The 20,291-nt window shown below is 40.9% G+C and overlaps 1 protein-coding gene across 2 annotated transcripts; it reads left to right on the top strand.

The window, feature by feature from the left end:
- The first annotated feature begins 240 nt into the window (after positions 1–240).
- Positions 241–18,825, top strand: efhd2 (EF-hand domain family, member D2). 2 transcript variants are annotated; one of them, XM_034213025.1, is made up of 5 exons: positions 241–363; positions 528–822; positions 12,995–13,142; positions 13,226–13,360; positions 16,146–18,825. In XM_034213025.1, exons 2-5 carry the CDS (start codon positions 536–538, stop codon positions 16,275–16,277), a joined length of 702 nt encoding a protein of 233 aa, XP_034068916.1. In that variant the 5' UTR covers positions 241–363; positions 528–535; the 3' UTR covers positions 16,278–18,825. The 2 variants fall into 2 exon arrangements, with proteins under 2 accessions (XP_034068916.1, XP_034068914.1); XM_034213023.1 differs by having other exon boundaries at positions 269–822.
- Positions 18,826–20,291: the final 1,466 nt, after the last annotated feature.

A 20,291-nucleotide genomic window follows, 5' to 3' on the forward strand; every position in this document is an offset into this window, starting at 1 on the left:
TCAAAATACGGAGGGAAAAGTTTAACCACAAGAATCAAGACTATATGAGCTACCACTAAGCGACTCACAGTCTGTAAATTACCATTAAAAAAGTTTTCGTTTTAAGCATCGTTTTAAGGTCTTAACGTTTCACTTACAAATGCGCATTCCCGTGACATCGGTGCATTTCATGATGGGGTGCGTCATTTGACACAACACCTGGTCCTCCTGTGTAGCCTACTGCCTCTTTAAAAGGCGTGGCGACAGCGTGACAGGACTCAGAAAGAATGCTACGTAGCTAATGAGCCCAATACAACATCCTGAAGTGAAGGCATCTGTCTGAACTTGGAGCTCGAGCCCTGGAAATAAAAAAAAGCTAGAAAAGTAAGAATATTTGTATATTTTGCTTTGTCTCTTACATATATCCGTACACACTACACAGTGTAGGTAGGGGGAGGCAACCAAACATAAGGCTGTTTATAAGTCAGCGTTCTCCTTTACTGTATCGTCAGTCAGCTAGATAACGCTCTCCTCATTATTACACTCAGTCTGAAACATGGCCACAGACGAGCTCTCGTCCAAGCTCAGCCGCCGGCTCCAGATAGAAGAAGGAGCGGAGGAGCCTGTTGCTGTGGACCACTTCGGAACCCAGGATAGTTCGGAAGACAAACCGAGTACAGCCAACGCAGACTCGGAGCTCGGCGCGAAGCTACAGCGAAGAGAGGAGCTGAACGAGGGGCAGGGGGAACACCAGCAGCCCAGCATGAAGGTGTTAAACCCCTACACCGAGTTCAAAGAGTTCTCCCGGGGCCAGATCAAGGACATGGAGAAGATGTTCAAAACGTGAGTGTGTGAGAGTCTGCCACAACACTTCCAGAAACATGTCTAAATGTGAAACATGCCTCCTGCCGCTGGCTGCCATTTGAGCCTGAGAGAAGAGAGAAGTACAGATTGCTCATATAAGGAAGTGCGGGCACGTTGCTCCGGCCGGACACTTCCTAATACACCTATAATGTCAGTGTTTTACTGCCTTACAGTACAGGTGTATTCAGCCAAAAGACACATCTTGAATGTTAATTGTAAGAGAGGCTAAGTGATAGAGTGTTAGTGTTGTTAATGTTTATAGAAAGGCTTAAAGGCAGCAGGAAGTCGGAACTGCTGATCCCAGGGGCGTTGCACTTGATGGGAGATGAGATTCATAAGTGAACTTAAACATAGTTGAATCATTAACAAAATAATCAGTACTGAAAGCTGCTGCTCAATGTGTCTGTCTGATTATAAAGCAGGCTAGCCTAGACCTATATTGGCGAAGCCTCAGTGGTTGCAGGGTGGGGACAGTCAGTGATACGGAAATCAGATAAAGTGTGTGTGGGGGGGGGCACTCATCCTGTAGATGTAATTTCATGATTTATAGTCTTTTTAATAGTTACATTCAACTGCATCCAGATACATCTTAGAATATTACAAAATACTCGCTTAAAAAGCAACTACACATTATCCTGCATGATTATAGACAACCATAACCGTGATTATTTTTGATCAATATTGAGGATACGATTGTTTATCACCATTTTTGTATTGTTTTAAGTGAAAACAAATATTTCTATTGCACTGCCATATTTAAATAAACAGAGCAACTTTCCATGTTGTTATACCATCTAACAAAGGCCTACACATCAGGGCTGTACCATATTAGAAAACATACTTTTAAATGCAATATGTATTGCAATATATAAATATCACAGGAATAATTACTTATAAATTCAACCTTAATTGCAATGCAGTGCTACATTTCTGCCATCAAGTGAAGGACCAACTGGTGGACATCAGTCTCCACCAGTGAGATACTTGCAGCTCGTCCCTGCCTTTTAGAAGTCTGTCAATGTAAGGTAGCAGCTGACTCAGCAGGGGCCGTAGTTTGGACATCCCTGGTTTATAGCCTTGGCTCTGGTTCAGTTGAGGTTCAAATGAAGTCTTACATGGGACAATATGGATAAGTTGTTATGTAACCAGGACTTTATCTGTAAACAGCACAATAGTGATGGAGTCAGTGCATCAGACCGGGTGAAATGAAGATAACTAAAGGAAACTCAAGTTGAAGTCGACTACAGTCATTACTGTAAGTGCAATAACACCTTTACGAGTGGAAAAGCATTGTTTGATCAGTATACCTGTTCAACAAGCTTAACCATGTACACAGGTAGATAAGCATCATTTCTGCTGTGTCTTTCCTGCAGCTATGTTTTACACTAGCACAGCACGCTAGCTCGGCTCATAGTGCATTTTATTTAGTTTTCCACATATCTCAAAATGTGCTTGATTCTCCTTAACTTGGCAGCTGGCTGAGAAGGCATTCACAATCCATTTTGAATAAAAGGTGTCTTTTGATTCTGATGATCCAAACGGAAAGCTCATTTAGATTGATGGAATTAGAAATGAAATCCCCCCCCCAGCAGCAGCAGCAGGAGGGGGACAGGATGAATGACTGATAGTGATTGGAGTCTTGTTGTTTATGCTAGTGTTCTGATTTCACAAATATTATTTATTAAATGGATATTTTAAGTAGAGATGTCCCGATCACCTTTTTTTGCTCCCGATCCGATTCCGATCATTTGATTTTGACAATCTGCCGATACAGATTTTTCCCGATCCGATCTTTATGCAATGCATTAAGAGAGAAAAAAGGAAAAAAGCATTCAAGTTGTCCCTTAAGGTTATTTTTGTATTGAAATGACAGTACCCAGCTATCCATTCTATCCAACATGGATATAGCTTCTTTTGTTCACAGCAGCATTGGATCAGTTCAGTTGTGCAGCATTGGATCAAAACTAAATAAAGCTTATCAGTGATCCACCACAAAATAACCATGTCAACAAATTAAGTGCAGATAGTGCAGTAACAAAACAAAAACAACTCTACTGGAAAGAGGTAGCTTGACTAGCTTCACACGTTCACATTCAGTCAAATAAAAATGTGGCTTAGTGCAGAATTCTAGCCTTAAGACTAACTAGTCTAGTAATAATGCAATGAACAACAGCAGCTTAACATAACATGAATAAACAAAGTATTATATTTCCATCTTACTGGAGTAACACAATTCAATAGTAATCAGCAGCAAACCACTTATTTTTGTTATTCTACAGTATTGTTGTTTTATAGTTATTTGTTAATGTAACCCAATTTGTGTTCTTTGAAATTGAAAAGGATATCGCATTGTGTTGGTTACTTTCGTTGCAGTTGTATATGTCTTAAGTGTAATTTGTCTTGGCTTCCTATTTGTGGACATGCTTTTATTTTGAAGGAGAGGTAGCGCTGTTGACAGGAAGTTGTTGTTGCTTTGGAAACAACGTGACGGAGAGTAACGGAGAAAAGTAACATCTACATATAAAGACGGAGAAAGTAAACGATAACGTTTATGGTTAAGTGTTAGCACCCCCCGAAGAGGCACAAGCTCTGACGTTGATATTGGAGATTTCAATAAATTCAATTTGAAACAAAAACGGGGGAAAAAATGAAAAAACAAACAATCGTATTAGATTGGTCGTGTTGAACGTAGCTCTGTTCTTTCCACCACGCGGAACCTCCGCCTTGCAAACATTGCATCTGGCTGTTACACTGCCTTCGCTTTCAATTTTATAATACTTCCAAACTCCTGACATTTGCTCTGTCCCGACTCCCGAGTCACCAGCTGAACGTAGCCTCTCGTTAGCTGCTACTATTAGACACTGGGCCCACTCTGTTGCCAGATTTGAGAGAAATAAGCAGGTCTGAAAATAAGCCCAACAGAAGCAACACAAACATGATTTTGTGTAATTTTAAACCAAAACTAAGGCCTCAGGATGACTTTAAGACGTGAACATGGTCATTTTTGTTTTGTAACATTACATAAAATAATTTTTTTAAGGATCCCCGATCTTTTTCTCCCGATTCCGATCTTTTAAAAATCACGTGATCGGCTCCGATCCCCGATCACGTGATCGGATCGGGACATCTCTAATTTTAAGTTAGTTTCCTAACAATGACCATCTCTAGCAAGGCACTACAAGCAATCCAGTGCCGGGGAGAGGTCCTATAGGTACAACATCATAATTATGTTGTACCTACTGGTGGATGACAATAAAGACAATCTCTTCTGTTTTATACTATTCTACAAGATCCTCCCACACTGAGCGGCCTTCCTGACCTGCCAAGCAGACAACACACTGCTGAAAAGAAAAGGATTCATAGAGAGAGACAAAAAGATGGTGTCATTGCCAAACAGACAGCGGCTCCCTGATAGTGCTATCTCAATTATATTGTTTTCATAATAATTGGAAGCTACAGTCTGAATTGAAAATACAATGTGGATTAATTGCCCAGCCCCAGGCCCACAACTCAAGCACAGCTGAATGGAATTTAGTTTCAGCCAGCGTTCAACATGAAGCGTTCTAGAAGCAGTGGCCGTTTCTCAATGTTGAGTACACCTGCTGCAGAGCAACTATTTCAAGTATACTACGTCATCGAGTGGCGCCGAAGGACTGTTTAAATGCATGTTAAATGCCCAGCATTCTGCGCCACTCTGACGTAGTATACTTGAAATAGTTGCTCTGCAGCAGGTGTACTCGCGATTGAGAAACGGCCAGTGTGTGTGGGTGAGTGCTTCATATACTCTGCTGATCACTTACACTAAATGAGTTTAACTGTGAGGTCCTGACAGAGTGGAAGACACTTGCCTGGAAGAATGCATAAGAGAAAATGACTTCTCTTATCATCTTATGTTGTGCAACAAAGAGTGTTCTGTTCATTCTGTCGTTTCCTTTGGCATCAGCATTTCCTTCTAGCTGAAGAGCTTCCCTCACAGCAGCGGTTTTGTTTTTGCGTGTGTGTGACTTCTGGCTGTTTCTGTGTGATGCAGATTCTTCAGATTCCTGTCATGAACAGGCCTGTCCTGGGGTTTAAATGCACACGTGTACCGTACGGGTACGTATACTAGGGCTGTGCGATTATGGCAAAAATCATAATCACGATTATTTGGTCAATAATTGATATCACGATTATTTTGACGATTATTCATTGACCATTTATTGAACTTTAAAACAAATAATATTTTACCAATAAACAAGATCAAATATGTTGGAGCGCACTTCCAAAACCATACTAAACATATATTATTAATATGATAAATAAAAATAAATTAGACCAAAATAAATGAAATCAAACATGTTGCAGTGCACTGTCACAACCTACTGAAAACTCCTTAACATATAGCCAACATTTTGGTAAAACATATTCAACATATTCCACTCAGTTAAACGTTGAAGGCTGGCCAACCGTCATGGTCCAGAAGTAACAGGAAATAAATACAATAAATACAATTTAAGACCAAATAAAAATGTAGGCCACCATGGCAAATGCTGGTAGGGCTGCTCATGTCATCTCTTAAAGATTGTTCGCAAGAAACAACAGCCTGTTTACATGGTCTGGTTTCAGAGATGAGCGCAGGCAGGTGACGATATTGCCACCTGTACTGAAGACCCTCAGCCACGCCCCGACACATGGGGTGACGCGGCCAATCACAAAGCTTTGATGCGTTCAAGTGCATTATTCTGGCACAGGAAGATTATGTTACAGGACATAAAACAGAATATTGTTGTTCTATTTTTAGACACATCTCGCGATCGACTGGTTGGGCACCCCTGGGCTAGACCATAGGTCCGTTGTGGTCGCAAAGTAGTCAGCTGAAGCCACATCTCTCTCAACTTCCCCACGGCATTTGTCATATAGTGCAGGCAGCGCAGACCTGCTGAAATAATACCGAGACGGCATCACGTAACGCTTGTCCAACGTGTTGACAAGTTGCTTAAAGCCCTGGTTGCTAACAGTGCTAACTGGGCACATATCTTTAGCGATGTGAAATGTAATGGCACCTGTAATATCTCTGTGTCTCTGCGAGCTCGTCGCGTAGGCCGTTGCTCTGTACAATGCGTCCTGAATCGATGACTGTGATGATGTGGTGGATGAAGTCGAGCGGGCATCTGCTTTTTGTTGTATTACTGCCCGGTCGTATTGCACTTTGTGGTTGTATTTCAGATGATTAAAGAGATTGGTTGTGTTAGCGTGTGGTGCCAACACAACCTGGTAACAAATCCTGCACTGTACTTTGTTTTGCTCCACGTCAGACTCCTGAAAGCCAAAGTACTTCCAAATAGTGGAAATAGTTTGACCCTTCTTTTTAACGAGTTGCTGCTCTTGTTCTGACATCTTCGCTCGCGCTGAACACTCACAACACATGTCACTCCCACGTGGCCGAGTGGGCTTTCAGGGAGGGGCGAAAGCGCACCCAGCAAAAATAATCGTATTTTGTCAATTATGCTGTTTTCATAATCGTCGCAAACCATAATCGTAATCGCGATTAAAATACGATTAATTGCACAGCCCTAACGTATACCGTTACACCCCTATTGGTTAGTGATATCAGTCAAACAGTAAAAAAAGGTGAGCAAAACTCAGAGGAGCTGCTTATCAATAAAAAGAGAACAGCTGGTCCATCTTAAAGGTGAGCCCCCCCCATATTCTAAGACAAATAAACGGTACACACTGCTGAGTGCTCACTCACTGCACACACAGGCAGTGGTGACTCGTCATTAGGGGCACAGCCCCACCAGTGTCAGCAGAAAGTAATTCAAATATAAAAAATATATATCTTGTTAAAATATATTTTAAGATCATATTTAGTCATCTGATTCATCTGTACATTGCTGTTTTAGTCTGCGTTCTTCTAATTAGTGTCTACAGTGTTCCTATTGAGCGATGTGGGGCAAGCCCCGATCTAGCCCCTCTCTTTGCTGTCAAACTGAATGGGTGCTGTAAAAACTACACTGCGCATGGTCAGAGTCTTTTTGTAATCAATGTGTGTGGCAAACAAATTATCACAACTGGGGCAAAGTGCTGGCAACCCCACCAAAACGTCATCTCATAATTCAGAGCTGATTGGCTGTAAGTACTAGGGCTGTACCCGAATATTCGTTCGTTGGAGTACTATTCGGGTTTCAATTTCCTTTTTTTCGTTTTTTTCAAAATTGAATTTATTGAAAACTCCAATATCAATGTAAGAGCTTGTGCCTCTTCGGGGGGTGCTAACACTTAACCATAAACGTTATCGTTTACATTCTCCGTCTTTATATGTAGATGACTTTTTCTCCGTTAATCTCCGTCACGTTGTTTCCATAGCAACAACAACTGTCAACAGCTCTAACTCTCCTTCAAAAATAAAAGCATGTCCATAAAATAGGAAGCCAAGCCAAATTACATTTAAGACATATGCAACGAAAGTAACAAACACAATGCAATATCCTTTTCAATTTCAAGGAACACAAATAACTATAAAACAACACTACTGTAGGAGCCAAAATGATATTTGGGACAGCCCTAGTAAGTACGTGTGCCGCGAAAAGTGTAGTTGTGAAGAGGAGTCGAGAGAAAGCAGCGTATAGTGACTTAAAATCAGTAAAACTGAAAGAAAATGAATGAAGTTGACCATTCTTCAGCTTTGGTAAGTTCCTTTTATGTCATATCTTTTGTTGATCTTCTGTGTTTTGCCTATAGGCTATTGATATTGATATTGTGTAGGTTAGGGTTAGGGTAATGTTGTGAATCGAGTGGCCCATGGTGGTGGTGGGGTTATGGTATGGGCAGGCGTATGTTATGGACGACGAACACAGGCCACTCGATTCACAACATTACCCTAACCCTACCCCTACCCCTCACACCAGATACGGACTGGTTTTCAGACCCCCCCAGACCCCCCCAATAAAGCAAAACTGCCCGTTTCAGAGTGGCCTTTTATTGTGGCCAGCCTAAGGCACACCTGTGCAATAATCCTGCTGTCTAATCAGCATCTTGATATGCCACACCTGTGAGGTGGGATGGATTATCTCGGCAAAGGAGAAGTGCTCACTATCACAGATTTTTTCAGATTTGTGAACAATATTTGAGAGAAATGGTTATTTTGTGTAAATAGAAAATGTTTTAGATCTTTGAGTTCATCTCATGAAAAATGGGAGCAAAAACAAAAGTGTTGCGTTTATATTTTTGTTCAGTGTATGTAAGATTTTATACCTAGAAACATGGCGAAAATTGATATTTTAGGGCTGTTGACAGTATTTTCTGATTTATGGAGTGATAAAAAGAGATATCCAAAATCCCTTCTGTAAAAGCCTTAGATGCTAATATGACTACAAAATGAAATAAGAATTTTGAACCTGGCTTTATCAAAAATTCAGATTTAGGTTCCTGAAATGTGTTAAAATATGTGCATATTTAATGAGATAATGGATCATTTGCATATTCAGAAAACTTGTAATACAAAAACCAATTGCCTTATTGTAAGTAATTAACTGGAGAAATTTCTAGCTGATATCTTTAAGTAAAAAAAGATTACCCTATTCACCTGGGGTGTCTCGCCTTAACTGTTTAATAAACCATTATAGACCTTAGCAACAGCTGCACATGCCCACATGCTAACTATGGGTCTTACAAACCTACATAACATTACAAATAGTCAGAAAATATTATTTACAATATTAATAAAACTATGAATTCAATTGTAACTGATTGACAAGGCAAAACACTGCACAGCGGCAGCAGCATTAAAGGAAACATATCATCTTACCTTGTGTTGGGGCTTCAGGGTTTCCCACACATAGACTATACTTGGGCGGGCCGCCCAGGTATATTAACGGCCGCCCAAGTATATTTCGCGACCCATTTAGTTTTTTTTAGTTTTTTTATAATTTTTTTTTTTTATATATATTTTTTGTATTCGTCCGTGACCACGACGCCATCTGCGATCGATTAACTTGTAGACAATGATCCCTCGCTCCCTTGCTCTGATCTCGCCTCCTCTGGCCTGTTAAGTGGCCTGCCTGACACAGGGTGACTGGCTGTCCACATGATGTGGCCTGCCGACATGGCCACTGTCATACAGATCATAAATCAAAGCCCTTGATTGGTCTCTCTGTGTCATTCAAGCTCGGGATAACCTCAGCTCAGGTGAGGTAAAGGACTCTCTGAGTGTTTAGATAGTTAACTTAGTCTAAGTTCTCAGTGGGTCTCAAACGGTGTGGTCACCATTTATGTAAACACATATTTCCATTTGAGAGGGTAGTGATTGGTCTAATGGAGAGTGAGGTGGGCTGAAGATCGGAAGGCTGTGAGTTCAAATCCCGCCAGGAACACCACCACTAGTGTGCCCTTGAGTAAGGCACTTAGCCCTTAGTTACTCCAGGGAGAATGTCCCTGTAATCGGTCATTATAAGTCGCTTTGGATAAAAGCGTCAGCTAAATGAAATGTAATGTGATTAGTAAAATATGCATGAATAAATAAATAAAAAGTTAACTAGGTGAAAAAAGGTAAGATACCATTTTAAAACTTGTTGAGAGAAAACTAGTCTTTGCTGCTGCCTCAAAGAGGAGCAGGGGGGAGAGGAGGGAGACAGGAGAGGCTGATTCAGGAGCACAGACACACTCACAACTATAAATGAACCAAAACTAAATTAATAAACAAGTTTCAGTGTTTTTTTCATATTGGAAATGGTATGTTATTGGTTATGGCCTTGATTTTATGATTATTGAAATGTATACAGTTCTGTTTCATATAGGTGTTTCCATAGATCTAGTCTCTTTATTTTCCCCTCAAAATGCACCAGATTGATGCATTTAACTCCAAAATAAAAAATAAAATCTTACCGGGGGGGCATGCCCCTGGACCCCCCTAGAGGATTTGAGGTCGACCCCCACTAAAAATCACATGGATAGGTTCCTAAATACATTAATAAATACATTTATTTTTTTAAATAGTAACCCATTTCCATATGTTCATGTGTGGGTAGTAGATTTAAACTATAGGGCTATCATTATGGACCCTGCCTGTACCTGTACCTGTTCGCTCTGCCATCGCGTGAAGGGTCTGCTAACAAGCGACCAACAGAAAGGTTCATGTTGTTGCACGTCACCTCAACCCCCCCCGCTACCACCACCCCCCAAAGTATATTTCAGATCTGTGGGAAACACTGGCAGTTAATGGGCCAGCACCAGAGGCATTCCCATACACACAGGCGTTGGAGCTGTTCTTCATGAAATCCCAGAAGGATGAAGTGCTCTAACAAACAGTGCCATCTTTGCGCAAAATGATTATAGCGGAATGAAAAGTCAATAAATAATGTTGTTAAAACTTTTCTTTTTTTTCGCGCACCCGCCCCCTTGCCACCACCCGCCCAAGTATATTTCATATCTGTGGGAAACACTGGGCTTCACAAAACTCCAAATGTAGCCTGGGGTGGCACTAATGAAGACCCTCATTAGAGCAGATACATCCACATTGTCCTAAATGTTACTATGGACATGCATCAAAGTCAGATGTGTCAGTCTCTTCTGTGTCATATTACTCTAGTTGTAGAGGTGGTGGGCTGAGGAGTAGCTGGTGGTCCACTCTTTTTATTGGGTTGTTTGTTGGAGAAAAAAATCCAAAATCCTTTTTTGCGCCATTCTAGAAAGTTGTGACTCTGCAGTGTGTGTGTCGCGTCAATTACGCCACTATCCCACGACCTACGACCTAGATGACTCGGATTTTATTTATTTTGAAAATACATTCAAGCCACCTGACTGATACAAATATATACTATGACTATTATATGCTACTGCAGTGGTTCCCAAACGGTGTGCCGTGAGGCAAGTTCGGGTGTGCCGTGGGATTTTGTGACAACCATACATTATTATTGCAATATACAACTACACAAAAAATAATTACTTTTTAATTTACTATATCAATACTTTGTAGGTTTATATGTACGTAATCTGCGCGACTTGCGCGTCCACATCTCCACGTGCAGTGCTGCATAAACATGGCTGAGTCAGCGATAACTCTCGAGGGGTGGTGGAGGTATGCCCATTATTTTGAGTTCGTCCGAAGAATAGACAGGAATGTGACGGTGAGGTGCAAACTGTGTCCAGGCCAGCAGCTGTTATCCACTGCTGGAAACACCACGTCAAACCTCAACAAGCACCTGCAAAGAACACATGCTAAGGTGAAGCTATCGCACACGCTATATGTTGTTTGTTTATATCACGTCGTCTGTTCTTCTTCTGTCTTCCGGTTGTTGTCTGTTTTGAATGACAAATACACACTACCGCCGCCTGCTGGCGTTTTTTCATTTTTTTATTTTGTGACCTGTCTGGTTTAAATGAGTGTTGCTGCTTTGATGAAGCCTAATTTGATAAAGTTTCAAATTAATTTCTGAAATATTTCGTTAATAAATATGTCATGAGTAATATAGTTGTCTTTGTCACATTTTATTTGGCATTAGTAAATAATTATGCACATTTACAGATATTTTACATGATATGAGTGATAACACGTGTTATAAGGGCTATTTTGCACAATAGGTGTGCCTTGAGATGTTTACTTGTCCTTTGGTGTGCCTTGGGCATAAAAAGTTTGGGAACCACTGTGCTACTGTATACAGCACATTTTATTTGAAGTAAAATCATAACTATTTTATGTAGTTTAATCATTTTTATTTAGGTGGTCACTCAGTTTTTCAAATGTACACCACTCGCCAACAGGGGGTGCTGCAGCACCCCTACTTCCCGCGGCTATGCAGCAGGGGTACTCAAACTTTTTTGTTAAAGGTCCACTTGTGAATTTTATACAAGGTCAATGGTCTGGATCAATGCCAGTAAAGTCCCGGTGCGTCGGGGAACTCACGCAGCGTCAGAAAATAAAACCCTTTCTCTTTTCCTTCGTACCCAAATCTTTTAAAAACAGGGGTATAACGAGCGGATACAGATTCCATCCGATCTGACGTCAAATCGTCGGTGGACCCACAGAAAGTTGCTATCAGAAACAATGCCTGACGTGTTTTGGACATAATCTCGTCTTTGTTTACATTAGCAAGCCTCGCTAACACTAAGAGCTAACTTGTACTGTAGAGCACATGTGTTTAAAAAGCAGGAAATAAAAAAATCACCTTGTGATAAACCTGCAAGAGAAAAAGTATTTGAGCTCCATACTGTTTCAGAAATAATCCTTGACGTGGTTTAAACAGGATGGCATTTTATCACAACAGAATTTAACTTTATCTCCGGTAGAATTCTGATCAGACATTAGCTCCGTCTCCTCTTTTTTTTTTTTTTTAAGCTAAGGACCCAAGACCCGCGTTTCTCTAACGGGGCTGCAAAAGAGGGGTATGAGCAGTATGAGACATGGCTACAATGGGGGAAGGGTTTGGTATTTTAAGTAAAATACTTCACAGACATGTTTTGTATAGGTATAGCCCTACAATATATATTTCCAATATAGCATAATAGGTCCACTTTAATTTACATCAGAATCAAAACATTTTTTGTGTCCCATTTTTTTTTATAATGGGACACAGGGTTCGGTCCGGGTTGATTTGTAGTTCGGTCCGGAGTTTGAGAAGCCCTGCTATACAGAGATGCTGTATGAGAAACCAATGTGAGTTTGGAACATTGCACAGTATACATCTATTCTAGTAGACCTCAACAATGGAATTATGATCAGTGGAAATGGCCATGACATGGGACCTTTTTAAATATCATTGCTTGTGTTGGCTTACTTGACTATAAAGCTTCTGCAAAACAGTTGCCTATTAAATTGTAGTTTAGCCTATTATTGGCAAAATAAAAAATGTCTGTGTGCACAACATGACATTGACATCCCTTTCCCACCCCTTGGCCCTGGTGTGAAATGACTGCAACCCACTGTACTGTACTCTATGCAGTTGGAACATGTAATGTTACCCAATTTCTGATACAACATGGATCAAAACTAAATTATGTTGACATTATTATAATGGTTTGCATATCTTAGACAGGCACCTCACACATATATAAATAAAACAAATATATATAATATGCAATGCTTGAAAGTGGCACAGCTTGTACACATAGGTGTGAGCTTTAGTTCAGCGTTGTAGAAGAGCTGTAACAGACCCATCTTCTACTTAATCCTGTGTAGGTTTGATGCTGGGAAAGACAACTACATTGACCTGATGGAGCTGAAGCTGATGATGGAGAAGCTGGGAGCTCCACAGACTCACCTGGGCCTGAAGAACATGATCAAGGAGGTGGACGAGGACCTGGACAACAAGCTCAGCTTCAGAGAGGTGAAGCAAGAAGTCCAGATGAGAATCAGTCAGAGCATTTGATGTTCCTCCTGTCCAAACATTACTCTGTTCTTCCTCCTCAGTTCCTCCTCATCTTCCGGAAGTCCGCAGCAGGAGAGCTGGCGGAGGACAGCGGGCTCTGTGTCCTCGCTCGCCTCTCTGAGATCGACGTCTCCACAGAGGGGGTGAAAGGAGCCAAGACCTTCTTTGAAGCCAAAGTAAGAAGACTGGTTACACCAGTGATTTTCAAACTCTGTGTCAGGTGTGCCATGGGAAATGGTCCAGTTTCACTTAATTGGTGCAAAAAATATGATTTAATTGCTGCTAGTAATTTGCCATTGTTGAGCGTTGCTGCCTGCAATGTAGTGGCTGGCTAAATAATGCAATACTCTTCCATGCCAGTGGGTGGCATTAGGTAGCGCAATAATAACCTTGTTATTTTAAGACGGTTGACAAGACTAACAGCGATGGATACATATTTGAACAGATTCTGGACGGTCCTTGGACATAATTCTAAACCAGATATAGAGCCTAGTATGAGTGGTGGTCAAAAGACAGAGAAAACTGTGACTTTGGGGTAAATCTTTCACCGGGATCAGACATCACCGACACGGTTTGCTTTGTGTTTGGGGAAAAGCTGTCCCACAGTGCCATGGTCCCAAGCAGTAAATGTCACCTCCAAACGAAACACCTGTCACTTCAAAACAAGTAGAATAGGCAAACGTGTCAATTTGAGACTTTTTAGTTGTTGGTGTGCCGTGGCATTTTTTTAATGTAAAAAATGTATTGCAGCTTCCAAAAAGGTTGACAAACACTTGCTATTACAACAACACAGTCAACAGTTCATGACAGTTAATACACAAGCAAGTGTTTACGCAGAGGAGTAATAAAGTTCTACACCAGTGACCACCAACTGGCGGCCCGCGGGACACATCCGGCCCGCCAGAAATTCTCATCCGGCCCGCACGACGGGGGTGACTGTGGCGTTGGCGGAGTGGTTACTGCGTTCGCCCCCCACCCATTTTTTTTTTACAACGTCTCGTGAGTAAGTTGTAGTACCGGAGTCCAACAGAGAGGCAGCAGCTGCAGGACAGTAGACTGCGTACTGCGAAACCTTCCCTGCCTTGAAGAAGACGTGATCCTTCGTTGTGAAGAGTCTGGTTTGTGCGCTCCGCATCACAGCAGCAGCCCTGCTGCGACAGAGTCCAACAGAGAGGCAGGAGCTGCGGGACAGTAGCCTAGAAGCAGGGTTGGGTTGTAACGGAATACATGTAACGGCGTTACGTAATGAGAATACAACAATCAAGTAGGCTAACTGTATTCAGCTGGCGTTACATTTGAAAAACGAGTAATCTGATTACAGTTACTTTCGTAAACCTGAAGTGAATACATTTTGGAATACTTATTGGAATTATTGGTGGAAAAATGTCCTCACAAAATGTAATATTCATTACCGGCAGAACTGTGTGCACACTGCACGGCGCTGCAGCATGTCTGTGAGCGAGAGAGAGATGCAGCGTCTGTGAGGCCCCGCCCCCGCACGCAGATGAGAGAGATCTCTTTTAAACTATATTGAAAGTTAGAAACGGAGATGGTTAGATAAAATGTGCAAGATAACGTTTATGTAGAATTTCTTTATTGTCGAAATGATGACATTTCATAACGGGATCAAATCAAAGTGAATGGCCTGCTGCTGCTGAATGCATGGGGCAAGTGACTGGAAACAGTTTTAAAAGTTATAACATCGTTTCAGATAATAAATAATAATGATAATTCATTCTATTTAGGGGCGCCTTTCAAAGCACCCAAGGACATCTTACAATTCATAACATATTCTAAGGAAAGGTTTTAAGACAGTACAAAGAATGCAGTCCGGTGATGTGTTTGATGTGGGGTGCAGATGAGAGAGCTGTCCAGAATGACACCAAGATGTTGTGTTTGAGTTCTTGATAAGCCATTAGAACAGTAAAATACGTGTCTCCTGTTCACTAAAACATACCCATCTGTTATGGAAAAAGAAAGTAATCCAAAAGTATTCTAAAAGTAATCTGAATAAGTTACTTTTTTAAGACACGTAACTGTAACTGTATTCTGATTACTTTCAGAGCATGTATTCAGTATTCAGTAACTGATTACATTTACAAAGTAACCCTCCCAACCCTGCCTAGAAATGATCCGTCGTTAGCGTGAAGAGTCTGCTAAGCTTTATGCAGTACCTGTACCCCCCCCCCCCCCCGGCCCGCGATAGTGTCTATTGGATACATTTTGGCCCTTGGACAAATGTAGTTGGTGATCCCTGTTCCACACACACACACCACACACACACACACACACACACACACACACACACACACACACACACACACACACACACACACACACACACACACACACACACACTCATAGTCCAACCTACACAGCAGCAATATGTTTGTTGCTGTGAATATGAACTGTTTTTATTGGAAGCAGCAATATATGCTTTTACTTAAACATTTCAAATACATACATAGATCACAATAAATATGCTTCACTAGTACTACTCCATCCAAAATGTGGTATGTTAACATAGCGTAACATACTATTGCAGGCTTTTTATGTTTTTTAAACTAATGACTGCAAATGTATATTGTGTAGACCCAGTGGTAAAGGTGAAACACTGGCTCTGAATAATGATGATGTATTGATCTATTACAGTTGTTAGTTTACCCCTCGATAGTAGCCCTATCAATGGGAGCAGCTGTTGTACTGAACTGTTATCATGATGGTCTTTAGGGGTGGTCTTTGCTGATGTAACGCTCGGTCCTCGGCTCTCTCACTGCTGCTGTTGTTAACACTTCTAATGTATACACTTTCGTCATGTTGAAGCCATTGCTTCATAAATAATATTGGTCTCCGAAACCTGCACACTCTACTGCTCTTCCATTGCTGTCCATCAGGTGTCCTCCCGCCCCTTAATCTGACCCAATACTCCATCCCCTGACTGCTGTGTTTGCTGCTGCACAGGTCCAGGCCATCAGTGAGTCCAACCGGTTTGAGACGGAGATCCGTCAGGAGCAGGAGGAGAAGAAGAAGCAGCTGGAGGAGCAGAAAGTGAGACGTGCTGCCTTCAAGGACCTGCAGTCAGCCTTCAAGTGATCCAGGAGCGGTGGCTCTGTGTCTCATGCGGTCAGTCTGTTGTGTTTGAATGCTCCATGTGTGTCAGACAGTGCTGATCCAGAGTCAAAGTGACTCACACACATTGGTCACTAGTCTACCATACCATGAACTGGGTACTTTCTGAAAATCAGAAGAAGAAGAATAATTGATTGATATAATTGTGTGTTTATTTAGCTCCGCTTCTCAGTAACTTTCTCAAACATGGAAAATAAATGTTTAGTGCAAATCTAGCAGGACTGCCATGAATGAGAGCAGTCTGTGCTGGGCTCAATGAAGGAGGGGTTTAAAGTACCTGTCATCCTCCACTGTGCACTTTGTGTTCACCGGTCACAGGGCTCCAGTGAAAGCGGTTGGAATGATTATCAACTGGATAGCTTTTTAACATAATCCTGCCTGTTAGTAAAGGAACTGCTGTGCAGTGTTTGGTGTCTAATAAACCTTCTCTCATGGATGTATTCATCCAGTTGGCCTTCCCGACACAAAACACACACTCACACCAACAAAGTGACAATGTGATGACCCAGTGTTCAGTTCTGAGTGTGTGTAGACTAGTGATGAATGCCCTTGTTCTGCTGCCCTGCCTACATGTGTATGTAATATGTCTTTGTATATGACCTTGTTGGACTACTTTCTATTTGACTCATTCCTCAGTGACACCTGTCACACACCATTAAGATAGTGTTCAATGTTAAATGAATAACTGAGCTGCACATTTTTACTGTCAGCTCTGTATTTTTCTATTAGGGGTTAGATGGGTATTTAGTATGTTATTCAGGCTGATTGTGGTGTGCTATTGTTCAGCACCTTGTTTTGCAGGAGCTCTGTAACTTAAATAAGTGTGTTTCCTATCTCGTTCCACTCACTATTCCTCTCCCTCAGCTCAGTTAACAATCAATTCACCTGCTGAGATCTGGAGCTGTACTGTCTTATTGGGACTTTGTGCAAACCACATGAGCCATCGGATCAATGACAATCAGATCATTGAGAATCCCATCAGTCAAAAAAGAAAAGTTACTTTATCTTCTCCAAGATCATCCAATCTCTGTTTTTAAATTGAAACCAGCCTTGAGAAAGTGCTCATCTTAATTACTGCTCTCACTTCTTCTTGTGAAATTCTGCTTTTGTATTGATTGAAAGACTCTTTTTTTGGTTGTATAAATATGACCGAAAGCAGGTTCAGACCTTCTTTTCACAGTGTTTGAGACTTCATAAAGCTGAACAAAGTGATGGGGGAGCGGGACCATCCAACAACTGTTTATGGGATCTTAACAAAACTTGAATTTTATCAGCGGTATTAAAAAAAGTGAGTTACTGTCGTTTTCCTGCTAACTCTCATCCTTTGCAAATACTTGTTTTCATTGACGGCAACCGTGTTTTCAATTTGATCTTGCTTATTTGTAATATAAATGTTTATCCCTGTTGGCCATCTGACCCAGGGCGGGGGCCTTTCAACATTTCTATTTTGTGGCTGTTTATTAAGCGCCTCCATCAATCCAATTAGACTCGTATTGAATGGGAAGCATAATAACATTTCAACTGAAACAAAATGATGTAAACAAGTCTTTCATTATTCTGTCTCCTTAAATAGTCATCATGCTGAGGACTATGCCAACACTGTATTATTAAGCAGTAGGGAACAAAAGCTTTCATTCATTTCAAACTCTTTATTAAACATCGCCAAAATAGAAAAAAACCACAGTGCTCTGAAGTTCTGACAAGAGGGCTAGGCTCTCTTGGGTGGGGAAGACAAACGTTTTATAAAGAAGAGAAGGACATTCTAAAAACATGGACACCTCTTCATGTCACACACAGACTGCTTACACCTGAAGGGGGAGCCAATAAACTGACCGGGGCAGATACAAAGTATGACCACTAGGTGGCTCCTCTGACCATGTGAAGAAGGAAGAACAAAATCAGTCTCTTCCTACTGATTTACCCTCATTTCCTAAATATTCAAAAGAATCATGTTTTTTTGGAAAAATAAAAAAAATTCATTTCTTTATTATTTACAAATATTTTATCGCTGTGTCTTCTCATGTAGTTATGTACAGGATTATGCCAACACTGTAATATATATAGGGATTATTCTCCAGCATCATCCTTCTATGTTCCTATTGTTACCAGAGAAGTGCCAAAGGTTGAACTAAAGTCAATGTGCCCAGTTGTACTCTCCTGAAACAGAAATCATATGAATTGTAGTACGGTTAGCTTTCAGCCATGGTCAGGTCAATGTATTGTTGGTACAGCATTCCCTCACAATACTCCTACAATCATTTGAAGTCCATCAGTGGCCTGGATGTCTTTTTCTGCTGGGGACATGTTTCCAGCTGCTCATGTAGCTATGAAAGTTAACTCACCTAAATATCTGACAGAAAGTCAATGTTCACTGTGACAATCTAAAATCTGTGCTGGGAGTGATCAATACCAGGGTACGGTTTGATTACGTTTTTCCTTACTTTGTTGTAATATGTACATTGGTACTGTCTTGTATGCTGATCAGATAATAAAAAACGGTATTGCTCCATCATTTTGACTTTCCGATAACATGCATCTTTCTCTCAATAAATTGTCCAGTGTGTCATCCCTGTGTTTCAGTTGACAGGAGAACAGACAGAGAACATGGAGGTTACCCATCCATTTGTTTTGTCCTCTTTAGGTCCACTGATAAAACATGAATTGAAAATATTTATCATTGATAAGGATTGTGATTTATTTTGAATTAGTGTCTTAAAATGTGATTCATCACAGAGTCAGTCAGTTGTGTTAACTTGTCCTATTTAGTTGTGAAAATCAATCTTTGGACTTTCTCTTTTGACATTATGCTACACAAGTTCATTTAATGACATTTTCTTATGTCAGTTTCAAAACGGTTCAATTTAAATTGTTCTTTCAAAACAGAACACACCATTTATAATCCTATGTTCAATACAGTAATGTGCTGCCTGAATGTCAGGGCATGTCAATGACATCATCAGGTAACATTCAGAAACATTGTACATACTGCCTAAAGGAGAATAAATGGACAACAAGTCTTCTCCTTTGTAAACATATGTTTAATTGTATTTAAATTGACTGAAAATGTAATTCAAGTAAACTAAGAAAACCAATGTCCTTACTATTTTACAAATAGGAGTTAGGTTTACCCTTAACCCTTGTGCCCTCCTCAAGTTTACTACCCTCTGGACACCTTTGTGGCAAAAATGTACACGCCCAGAAAACTGCTATTAAATCATCATACATCAATATTTTGTTCTGCTTTTCTTTTCTTCCGTAAATCATTTTTAACAACTTCTAACATGCTCAAAACTACCAACCATTCAATCATTTTCTGGATTTTAAACCTTTTAAATGCCTGTTTAATTATTTGAATTATCTCATAATTTATTACAAAAAAACACACAAAACTACATTATTTTCAATATAATAATTAGTAGGGGGATGGGGCTTTGGTGGTTATTAGAGTCTTGGATGTGTCTCAGATACTACCTCTGGACACCTTCGTGGCCAAAACCCTTGTGTGTTGGTCCTCAGCCTTAATGACCGCCAAAGTGACAAATCAAATGCTACATATTTTCAAATATATTTCATCTTACATTTCCAGAGTAACATTGTGATCTTGACTTCCATCTTGTGTGTGTGTGTGTGTGTGTGTGTGTGTGTGTGTGTGTGTGTGTGTGTGTGTGTGTGTGTGTGTGTGTGTGTGTGTGTGTGTGTGTGTGTGTGTGTGTGTGTGTGTGTGTGTGTGTGTCATTTCCAGCTGCAGACCAGCGGGTCATGCAGCATGTGACCTGGTGCTCTCTCTCAGGTGGTACAGAAATATTTTTTTTAGGCCTGTGCACAACTAGCACACACCTCTCCTCCCCCTGTGTGTGTGTGTGTGTGTGTGTGTGTGTGTGTGTGTGTGTGTGTGTGTGTGTGTGTGTGTGTGTGTGTGTGTGTGTGTGTGTGTGTGTGTGTGTGTGTGTGTGTGTGTGTGTGTGTGTGTGTGTGTGT

Source organism: Gymnodraco acuticeps, unplaced genomic scaffold, assembly GCF_902827175.1.
Source record: "Gymnodraco acuticeps unplaced genomic scaffold, fGymAcu1.1, whole genome shotgun sequence".
NCBI lineage: Eukaryota > Metazoa > Chordata > Actinopteri > Perciformes > Bathydraconidae > Gymnodraco > Gymnodraco acuticeps.